The sequence below is a fragment of the Rhinopithecus bieti genome, unplaced genomic scaffold (genome assembly GCF_001698545.2).
Source record: "Rhinopithecus bieti isolate Rb0 unplaced genomic scaffold, ASM169854v2 scaffold_51905, whole genome shotgun sequence".
In the NCBI taxonomy this organism is placed as follows: Eukaryota; Metazoa; Chordata; class Mammalia; order Primates; family Cercopithecidae; genus Rhinopithecus; species Rhinopithecus bieti.
Genome location: NW_016821253.1, coordinates 1,094,869 through 1,106,903, shown reverse-complemented (window position 1 = coordinate 1,106,903; position 12,035 = coordinate 1,094,869). Strand labels below are relative to the sequence as shown.

Genomic DNA, 12,035 nt, shown 5'->3' with positions numbered 1-12,035 from the left:
TCTAGGAGGCCAAGAAATATGCTGATCCTTGTTGCTGTGACTCTTTCCTCCGCCCAGCGCAAATTAGAGGTCGATAACTACACATCTTGAAGAAGACACAGGTGAATTCGGAGTGAGCGTGTAGGAAGCGATTCCCTGTTTAGTTACAGACGGCTGCATGTGCCTGCCTTGGGTTCACGGAAATTTACTGCTATGCAGATGGGGTGACTTTTGGGTACTAGGGCTGTTGCCCCTTCCTTGGAACTAAAAGTTGGCTAATTGAAAAGACAAACACTGAAGAAGAAATGAGCGCATGCCTGCTACTCTTCATGGGACGAGTTAAATTACCAGACTGCTTGCCTTTTGCTGCAACTCACAGAATTAACCTCCCGTGAGGGCTCTGCTGGCTGCCTGGGGCCCCAGACGTGCGTCCTGGACTCAGCTCTGCTGCCTCTCTCCTTGACCCTGTGTCCCCCAGCTCACTTGTCAGCACAGGGATGCTCTGCCAGGCATCTGACCCGCTTTGCCCTCCACCTCATCTCTCAGCTGTAATACCGTCTCCACCTCTGCCCCCACCCTGCAGGCACCGGACTGACCATGTGTCCCTGCCACATGCTTCCTGGCATCAGCCCCATGGTGAGGCTGCACTTGGCTTCTCTCTTCCCAACAGCCAGAATGAGTACCTCGGGGACAGATGTCTGTTTCATCCGCCTTTTAAGCTGACGTGACACTGGAGAAAGCTCATCTCCACGGAAGGCGTCCTGCACCAAATGCATCCTGACCCCCACCATCTTATGTGATCCTCAGAGGTCTCACCTGACATCCTCCACGGCACACATTCTAATGCGTGCGTGCTGCTGCCAGCCAACGGGGAGCAAAGGTGTGAAGGCCCTGCAGGTTCCAGTGCCTGGGCGTTACGGGGAGACCCTGCAAAGCCCTGACACCTCCTGTGCTCAGCACGATGACGCCCCTTCAGGAATCCTGGGTGAGTCACCTGCTCCCTGAGTTCCAGTGCCCTTGTGATCAACATGGGCTTCATCAAGTGTACTTTACAGCGTTTGTGAAGATCCCTGACGGGAACGCTTGTGAAGTGACTTGGTCAGCACACAACAGTCGACAGTGGGCACTTCGTTAAGGTCCTTTCGTAACACGATTTACTAAACCTTTTAAGCTTCCTTTCCAATTCTAAGACTGCATCTATGGATAGACTCAGTTAAATACAAATTACAGAGACAAATAATTCAAATAAAAGAATAATAAACAGAACAAATATAAAATGTAATTCACTTACCACTTCTTCATGAGTTGCATTTTCTACATTTATGCCATTAACCTGAACAGACGACAAAGTAAGAATGTTGAGAATAATAATTAATACAAGTTAAAAATAAAAATGCAATCAAGTTAAGGATTAACGTGTACAATACTGACCTGGAGAACAGCATCGCCTACGAACAACATCCCTGTCTGGTCCGCTGCAGGGTGGCAAAAGTGGCAACAGTGTTAAGAGAAATCTCAGCAACATTATGCTTTGTTATGACAGTCATTTAAGCACAGTGCTTGCAGCAGCTGAAGTGGCCACGTGTGTGTGTGTGCCCGTGTCCACGTGAGTAGATGTGTGTTTGTGTGTGCAGGTGCCGATGGGTGTGCATGTGTGGGTGTGGGTGGCATGCATGGGTATTTGCGAGTCTGAGTCTGTGAATCTGTCATGTGTGTGCCTGTGTGTACACATGGATGTGTGTGTGCATGTGTCCACAGGGGTGTGGGAAATGTCAACACACAGCAGTAGGTGGCCACTTCATAAGGAAAGCTAGATTGATTTACGTGCATTAAGAGAGTTGCTTTCCAGTCACAGAAGACTTGTTTAATGTGGAAAACAAATGTCACTTCCTCCTAATAAAGGGTTTCATTAGGATATGGAAAGTCTGATGCACATTTTTCATTAAATGTGCAACAAACAAGGAATTCCCAAAGTCACTTAGTATTTTCCCTCATTCCCACAAACAAACGTACACAGACAGCTCTAATCAAAATGACTGTACCTAGAATATTAAAGGCAACAAATTGAAAAACTTTGTAGAGAAAGTTTGGCTACAATCCATGCAGCACGTTTTCACTTATGTTTCCATCGTCAGAGTTTCATGTTTCCATCGTCAGAGAGGCAGAGAGAGCCCCATTAAATAAGACCGAACAAATCTGCACAAAAGCTAAGGCTTTTTCCCCCAATTTTTGCCTGCATATAGGTTTGTTTCAATTTTAAGTCTTTGTTTAAATAGTGGAAAACAAGTAATAACCTGTTCTTTGAAAGTGGGAATGCTCTTGACAAACTATAGACAGATTAAATGTCAATGCTAAATATTACTTCTAGTGTTTAGCAAATATCAAATCATGTTGAAACTATAGTTTTCAGATCACTGTACCGATCCTGTACAGCAATGATACTGATGTTAAGTGATCCAAATAAAGTTCTCATTTGCACCGCAACTGTCCATGGCAAAGCTGCCGTGAACAATGCAGTGGTGGCAGCTCTTCTCCCCTGCGCCGTCTCCCTGTGTTCAAACTGCCCCCCTCTGTCTCTCACTGTCTCTGTGTCTGTCTGTCTCTCTGCTCTTCGCATGCTGCTCTTCCCCTCTCTAGCCACACCAGGGTGGGCTGCATCCTGAAAACATTTATTGATTATCTGGAATAATGGACTCTGAGCTGAGGCCTCAGAAGCATTACAACCCTAAATTTTAAGGGAATCAAAGGCTAACAGAAGAAAGTACACACAGAATATGTGGATTCCATGTGAAATTACACATGTGGTAGTGATTATACAGATCATATAATATGGATGATAGAAAAGTGCAGAAAATTGCATATGATAAAAAACAAGGTCCAAAATCAATTAATCATCATAATTCTCAATATTTAGTTTAAGAAGCATCACCTTTATTAAATACCTACCTGGCACATCAGAAACTTAGCTTCAGCTTGTCTAACAGTATAGAGATAAAGTTGTTCTTATCAAAGTATTTTACCCCATGGTCTGAATGGATCTACAGAAAATAAAAATCTCTGTGCATTTAGATGCATTGATTTTTACAAAACAAACTTTAGCTACTTATGGAAAGTGTCGTCATCGAACAAGTCCAGTGCAGGAGATAATGTTTTTGCTTTTTTGTTTTGTTTTGAGATGGAGTCTCGCTCTTGTCGCCCAGTCTGGAGTGCAATGGCACGATCCTGGCTCACTGCGACCTCTGCCTCCTGGGTTCGAGTGATTCTTTTGCCTCAGGCTCCCGAGTAGCTGGGATTACAGATGTGCACCACCATACCCTGCTAATTTTTTTGTATTTTTAGTAGAGACAGGGTTTTGCCATGTTGGCCAGGCTGGTCTTGAATTCCTAACCTCAGGTGATCTGCTCACCTCGGCCTCCCAGAGTTCTGGGATTACAGGCGTGAGCCACCGCGTCTGGCCGAGGTAATGTGTTTTTAAAATGATATGTATGGTAATCCCTCACAGTAAATGACTTAATCTCTTTGTTTAATGAAGGTCAGTGAAGACGCATCTGACTCTTCTAATCTAAAGCAGAAAGCAGCATTTTGTTTTGTCAACAAGCCACATGTGAGTCTGAGATCCCACAGAACAGCAGACAAAAATGTCCAAATCCAGGCACCAAAATGCATAACCAAATTCCCTGAAAAGAATGGTATCTAGAGTTTTCAGAATGGAGCTGCCATTTCCTGTCTGGAACTAACGCAGTGAGGTCTATTTTGCTCTAGAATTGGTCAGAAGCTGCCTCCAGATGGCAGAAAAACTCACACAGGGCAGTGCTGAGCCGGTGAGTCAGCAGCCTCCCTTGACTCAGGCTTTTCTGCAGGACCTGGGGTTTAATGAGATGACGATGAATTGCAGCCCAGCATCTGTCTGGGTGCCAGGCCTCCTCACCCAGTATGCCCATGGGGAGCATAGCAGTGCTTACTTGGAGGGAAGTCCGCCTCATTAAAACATTTCACAGACCCTGAAGAGGGTCCTGGACAGCTGAGTCAATACATCTTCCGTTTTGATTTGAGCTCTGAAGCCACCCAGGGACCTTGATCTGGGAGAAGCAGGGATCCCAGGGCTGGCTGCTCCTTACTTGCCTCTGACTGGGAGAGCTCCAGGCTCTGCAGGTCCCGCAAGTTTGGAGGCCGGTGGGCACTGAGGCAGTGGAGACAGGCCCTAAGGAGCTGGCACATAATTTTTGTGTGTACAAAAATATAATGTTATAAATTCTCAAGTAATGAAATTAAAATGCCAGCAGCAGTCTAGGTAAATAGCAAACATTGGCATACACTTTCTGCAGTTTTTGCAGAAAATTAAAGGATCAAATTAAAATCCTTAAAGAAGATACAGAAATCCTTCCTTAACTAAAACTTAGGAGTTTGAATAGCAGGAAAACAATAATTTTAATGTGGTGAGACATGCTTGTTGGTTTATTCTTCATTTTCTTGCCTCCACTTTCTCCTTCCTCTTGCTGTGGGTAACAACTAGGTTCCCTCAGTTCTGGAGCCGACACTTGGGTTCAGCATTTGACGGCCAGACAAACGGAAGTCCAGCCTTTCCTCACACCCCACCAGAGTCCTTCGGGTAGAAAAAAACTGTGTGAAATCGCTGTTTCTTTGTTCAATGGTTTCTTAGATTTTGTTTCCTCTTTCCTCTGTTTGTGGCAATAACCTGGGTCATTAAAACTACTGACAACTGAATTTATAGTAAACCATAATTTCATCATTTCCAGAATGCTCAAGGTTCTTAAATATACTGACTTGAAATGGCTTTACGCTAATTTAGTTCAAGCGTTATCAAAACTTTCACGGAATTTTAAGTCATCATTGCGCTTCGGTCCTAAATGTAGCTTAAGAAACAAAGAGAGCAGAGAAAGAACACATCATGGAGTTCCATGTAGTTATTAACAGCTCAAGTTTACAAACAACATTACAAAAGTGTGAACCCTGTGAAATGCTGGCTTAAAACCAACCTTCTTAAGCAATTTTGGTTCAGTGAAAGGGAAGAGGAAGGAGAGTCATTCCCAGCTATTAAATGAAACGTAATTACAAATACTTTCCAGCTAAATCTGTGAAATGTTTTTCACCTGACAGACACTTTTAGCCTTAAAAAATATTAAAAAGTGGTAAAACGGGTGATAAAATAAAATCAGGAAAGTTCGATTTTAATTCAAAAATTTAATGTCCCTAAATAAAATGAATTTGGTCAGATTAGGCAAGGTTTGTTGATTTTAGCTGAAAAGTGATTCTAGTTAATCCCTATGGTAATATGGCCACTGCCTCATTATACGAAGTGGAAATACAGCATAATGCATTTTAATCCATATAAATATTCAAACTCCCACAAAATGTTATAATGAGGTGATATTTTGTTTCATTGTATTTGCTTTTTCAAGATAAAGTAATTATAGGGTTATCTGAGGTCATGTAAAGGTAATGTAATCAAGGTTTGGAACACAACTGTGTTATTAACATAATTGTGTTTTCTTGAAAATTAATTAGAATTTGTAAAGTTAAGACATCTGTTAAATATTTATTCACATATGCATGTGGATAGTGTTATATAAGATAATATTTGTTACCAAGTCTTAATATTAACTGAGTTAGATTTTATCATTTATTTGAATTAATGATGACTAAACTTACTGAGCATTTCTCACAGGTCAGACAACCTTCATAGTCCTTACGGACTTATTTAAACCACATCACAACCCCACGTGTAAGGCATAATCATCACCCCACAGGTGAAAATTCTAGACCTCAGGGTCAAAATTCAGACCACGTGCCCGGTCAACACCTGTGCATGTCTGACTAGACACTGAGCAGAGAATGTAAGGCAAAGAAGACATATGGTATGATTTTAATTACTGTGAAGTTCAAAACCAAGCAAAACTAAACAAAGTGATGTTTGGGGACACATACGTGGCTGAACTGTAGAGAAAAGCAAAAGCATGGTTCTCACTGAACTCAGGAGAGAAGGGGCAGGCACGGGGCATGGGGCTCTGGGCGGTATTTAGCTCTGAAACTGGAGGGAAGGTGAGTGGGTGTTTGCTCTAGTGTGGTTTAGAGGATGGTATCATGTACACTCAGCCAACACACATCTCAGCTTCTTCCACAGCTTACACTCAGCTTCCACAGTGGAGGATGGCTAACCCGCCTAACACTGCAGACCCGCAGCCGACCCCACAACTCGGCTCAGAGTCACTCCCTCAGTCCCCACCCACTGCCTCACTGCCTCCGGAACAGGCAACCTAGAAACAGAATCGAGGTTTGCTTACCACCACGATGACACATGATCTTTTGACACATGATCAAAAGATAATGTGACAAAACTTAAGGGAAAATTGCCTACATCAAGACAGAATTTTTTGTCTTCAGGTAGTTTGCATGGTATCGAAACAACAGCAGCTGGGTGATCTGAAATCATGCCTCAATTCCAGGCATCCAGAAAGGAGTGCTGCTTTTACTCAGCTTCCCTGTGGCTCTGACTGTATTTGTGTACTTGGGTGTTACAGATTAAATGCATACTGTCAAACCTATCAACTTGTGTATGTATATACACACATATATACACACATACATACACATACAGGTTATATATATGTATATATATAGAGAGAAAGAGATTATCTGATTAAATAAGCTCTAATTTTATTTTATTTTTAAAACAAAAGGTTTCTGAAACTTTAAATAAGCTTACAGTTCAATTTATTGTTTTGTAAAACAATGTAGCAGAGACTATATTAAAATCTATACGAGAATGTGTATTTGACAGTTTAGAGAAAAGCTGTTAGCCTAGGACATGGGTGAAAGTAAATGTAAACATTTTCCCATTAGGTGAAGAGCTCAAAAGATAAAGGATCTGTCAGTGGGTTAAATGGGCCCCTCATAAAGGTGTGAACTAGAAGAGCAGGAGAGTTTCTGCATTTTCTCTGGAACTTTACACTGAGGGAAATGAACAGTGTGTCCCACGTTTGTGCTCATTTTCAAAAAGAGCTCACTTTAACGATCCGTGGACTCCAACGATGTCACTAAAATACATAATCTGAGAGAATGGAAGTCAAATGGATTCGCCAAAACAACTCAAAGCTTGCGCACTGCAGGCCAGGGTGTAGCTGAATCCATTCAGAGTGTGACTCTGGAACTTAAACTGCCTTTTCACATCCTGATAAGCAAGAGTAGCACTCCAGCACCTAAACGTTTCTACCAACAGTAGCGCTCCAGCACCTAAACGAATCTACCAAGAAACGCCAGCCGCACACAGACACCAAGAACTGCCAGTCAAAACACATCTTCTGATTAAAACTAACGTCAGCAAATTAACTCAGGAATAAATCAGACGGTGCTTATATAATCTTAACAGACCAGAATGTCTTACAATTGGAAACCTGCGTCAACCCCGCAGAGAGCTGACTGCATCTCACTACCAAGGCACATTATAGTTTGGCCCGAGGCTGTGTCTTGTCTGGGGCTCCTGTTGACTGTATAAATCCTATAATCATTGTTTGAATTTACCTTGTGTTACCTGATAAAACAAAGGTCATTAAATTTGTTTTTATTACCATTTAGTCAAAACTATAGAAAAACTACCATAGTATTGATGACAGGCTGCAGGATTTAGCTATCTGCAGCGAATGAAACTCTAAATTGGCAGTGCCAATGTGAACGCCTAACTGTTCAATAGACTTTCTTCACCTCTGCAGAGTACCCAGTGACGACCGACTCACGAAGGGCTATGAAAAATGCTTCTCTACACAGAGATTTTAATCTCCAACACTGTACTCCAGCAAATGAATCAAGCTTCTTGTCAAGAAACACATGCTTTGTGACTTGGGCACAAGACTTTCTCAGGTTACTCCAAAAATATGGGCCTAGAACATTCTTTTAAATTGTTTCCAGGAGTTTTTGGGGAGGGGAACAAATGTTGAAAGGATGGACGAGCCATCTAGATGTAGTTTCCACCAGCCTAACTGTGATGATGTATCAAAAGAAAACTCTGTCATTTCTTAAAATAATTTCAGCAGTGTTACAGTTCTTTTCGAATTTTTCTGGCTGGAAAAAATTGCAATGCAAAAAAAGATTTTATTATGTAAAATATCATTAATCTGAAAGGAAAAATGAAAATTTATCTTCTTTTTCATATATGAGTTAGTTTTATTCAACTGAGAAAACCATATTGCTATTTTTAAACTCTGAGTTTATTCTGAGAGTTTGCTAGAAAAAATTATGCAAAAAATTATGTTGTCACTTCACCAAATGGCTCCAAAGAATGTCATCCATGAATTTGGGATGTCAATGTCCATGATAAGTGACAGCCTATTTACTCAGGAGAAGCAGTAAAGGAAGCCGGAGACTCTCAGACTCAGAAATACTTTCATTGCTCATATTCTGTAAAATAAGCAAGAAAAATAAGACAGGCACATATGGCTTTTAAGTTTTTTGGCCAAGAATTTAAGATGAATGAGTTCTTTTGCCTGTAACTCTTATTATCAGGAACTCTACAATCAATAAGAAGTAGACTTGCTCCCTACAAATGTTAAGTGGATGTATGGCCTGCAAGAATTTTTCTTACAACCTTGTGAACACCACCTTCAAATATTTTATATATTAAATTACATGAAGATAACATGTTATAAAATATTAAAGAGGTATTTAAAGGCATTCTCTTGATGATAGTGAGAGGTCACATTATCCAGGCTCAATAACCTTGGCAATGATGTATTATTGACTGCAGAGTCTATTGCACAGGTCATCAGAAATCCTCCAAGCTCTACTCAACACCAGGACAAGCAGAAGTGGTTGAGGTTTCCAGTTTCACCTCAAAAGAATTAAAAGTGAAATGCCATAAGTTATATGCATATTATAATTGCTAAATTTAAAACATGGAACATTAAGAACTACTTAGAATGACAAATATTACATACAAAGTTAAATTAAGGCAGTCACAAACTTGACCTTCATATTTGGCTTTATGGTTTGGCTCTACAGTTTGCCTCAGATGAGAGACGACCATGATGAAATTATTAATTTCCAATGCCAAATTTATCCAAAATTGTATATTTGCGTCTATTTACCAGAAAAGACACATTTCCGTGGAAAGGAATTCTCAAGTCATGATGTAGACCTTTATACAAAAGAAACAAGGTGCCATAATGGACACTGAGTTCAAAAGCACGTTTGCAGGACATGCAGATACAAACTTCATCTTGTCATTTATCATAAAGACTTCTGGTAAACGCCAGTGACTTTCGAAATCAGTGTAAAGAAGGATGCTCCGCAGAGGAGCTAAGTAGTGAGAACCACGCAGAGTTTTCTTGGGAAATCATTCATTAGAAGATTTAGAAAAATGAATGAACGAGTAGCAAATCCTTTAGCTTATCTCAAGAACCAACTGTCTCATCTCACTTTTGGTACTTTCTGAAAATGCCCTGAAGATGGACATTTTCTCTGAAGATGGAAAGGCTAGACACTTATCCTAGGTGTATGGATCTCCCCTTCAGTACTGGAAGTAGATGAGTAATCGTTTCCTAAAATCATAAACCGAATCGTTTTCCAACAGTTTCCAAGTCGAAAATGCAGATTTCATTTAAAAAAAATCAACTGGAATATCAGAAAGTCACATTAAGTGGCTGTGAAAAGACAAACTGAGCATTTCCTGTGCACTCGCATCCTGGCTGATGGCTATCAGCCTTGGACAAGAAGATTTCCAATGTCTATTAGTCCAGTGCAGAACCTGTCCACAAGTAAAACCCCAAGCAGAAGTCCTAGTTTCTAACACAGTTTTCACCCTCCACCATATCATGGCAACATATAAACAATGTTGAAAGTTGGCACAGGAAACCAGATTAAACTGTGAGGGTCTGAGAGAAGCAGGGAGACCAGAGCTTGTATTCATTTATCAAACACTATTTCTGTACTGTACACTTTATGTTGATGGAGGCATCACTTAAATGAAAGAGAAATAATGACACGGTTATGAATAAATGTGTAAAGGAGACATTCATTATGTTACAAAGCCTGTTGAAAGAAGAAAAATTCCATAATAACACAAAAATAAATTCAAATCCATGGAATCCATTTTCAAATTACTGTATGTATTCATATGTGTAATAAAAATGTATACAATTATTTTGCTCATTTTAAAAAAGCAATTTTGTCTTTACACAGCCCCAAATGGTGAAATGAGTAGACTCTAGATATGATCACGATTCCATTATTCACAATACACAAAAATGAATAAATTACATTCCTTACAGAATGGCAAATTAAAAACCATAGGATCATCTAAATAGATTCAGAAAAAAAAGCATTTAATAAAACTTAACACTTCTTCATGACAAAAACTCTCAGTGAATAGGTATAGAAGAAAAGTACTTCAAAACAATAAAGGCCACATATAACAAACCTGCAGCTAACATTATGCTGAATGGAAAAGCTGAAAACTGGAACAAAACAAGGATGCCCACTCTCACCACTCTTAATCAACATAGTACTGGAAGTCCTAGCTAGAGCACTCAGGCAAGAGAAATAAGGAACATCCAAATTGAAAAAGACGAAGTCAAATTGTCCCTTTTTGCAGATGCAGATGACATGATCTTGCATAGAAAAACCTAAAGGCTTTACCAAAAAACTCTTAGAACTGATAAACGAATTCAGTAAAGTTACCGAATATGAAATCAACATACAGAAATCAGTAGTGTTTCTAAATACGAACAATGAACTTGCTGAAAAAAATCAGTAAACCAATCCCATTTACAACAGCCACACACATACGCACATACACACACACACCTTAGAATAAATTTAACGAAGGATATGAAAGATCCCTACAAGGAAAACCATAAAACACTGGTAGAAAAAATTGACAATGACACAATGGAATGACATAACACGTTCATGGACTGGAAAAATCAAAGCTGTTAATATGACCATACTTCCCAAAGTGATTTAAAAATTAAATGCAAACCCTATCAAAATACCAATGACATTCCTCACAGAAATAAAAAAGAAAATCCTAAAATTTGCACAGAACCACATGAGGCCCCAAGTAGCCAAAGCAATCCTGAGAAACAAGAGTAAAGTTGAAGGTATTACACTTCCTGATTTAAAATTATATTACAAAGTTATAGTAACCAAAATGACATGGTACAGGCAAAAAATAGATAGACTAATCAAACAAGATAAGTATCCCAGAAATTAATCCACGTATCTCTAGACAACATACTTTTTTTTTTTTTTTTTACAAAGGGCACCAAGAACACACATTGAAAACATTTTCTCTTCAATAAATGGTGCTGGGAGAACTGGCTATTCACTTGCAGAAGAAGGAAACTGGACCCCCATCTCTCACTTTGTATAAAAATTCAACTCAAAATGGATCAAAGATCTAAATGTAAGACCCAAAACTATAAAACTACTAGATGATAAAAATAGAAGCAATGGTTCTAGACACTGGTCTGAGAAAAAACTGTATAAATAAGACCTCAAAAACACAGATAACAAAAGGAAAAATAAACAAATGGGATATATCAAACTAAAAAGGTTCTGCACAGCAAAGGAAACAACAGAGTGAAGAGACAAGCCATGGAATGGGAGAAAATATTTTCAAAGTATTCATTTGACAAAGGATTAATGTCAGTATATACAAGGAACTCAAACCTCTCAACAGCAAAAAAATAAAAAAATAAAAAATAAATCCTACTGAAAAATAGGCATATGATCTGAATAGACATTTCTCAAAAGAAGACAAATGACTGAAGATATGAAAAAACGGTTTAAATCACTAATCATCAGGGCAATGCAAATAAAACCCACAATAAGATATTATCTTATCCCAGTGAGAATGGTTATTACCAAATAGACCAAAAATGACAAATGTTGGTGAGGGTGGAGAGGAAAGGAAACTCACACTGTTGGTGGTAACGTAACCTGGTACAGCCACCCTGGAAAACAGTATGGCGCTTTCTCAAAAAACTAAAAATAGAACCGCCATATGATTCTGGCAAACCCGCCACTAGCATTTCTCCAAAGGA

The 12,035-nt window shown here is 39.5% G+C and overlaps 1 protein-coding gene across 13 annotated transcripts in view; it reads right to left on the bottom strand.

Annotated features, from left to right (window-relative positions):
- The window catches only part of SNTG2 (syntrophin gamma 2), a 414,561-nt gene that overhangs the window by 206,255 nt on the left and 196,271 nt on the right, over positions 1-12,035 (bottom strand). For all 13 annotated transcript variants that reach the window (XM_017860345.1, XM_017860346.1, XM_017860347.1 and 10 more), the window contains 2 exons: positions 1,411-1,454; positions 1,271-1,312 (listed from right to left, as the gene is read on the bottom strand). In XM_017860345.1, coding sequence (XP_017715834.1) covers positions 1,271-1,312; positions 1,411-1,440 — 72 coding nt within the window. In that variant the 5' untranslated portion in view covers positions 1,441-1,454. The remainder of the gene's footprint in view (positions 1-1,270; positions 1,313-1,410; positions 1,455-12,035) is intronic.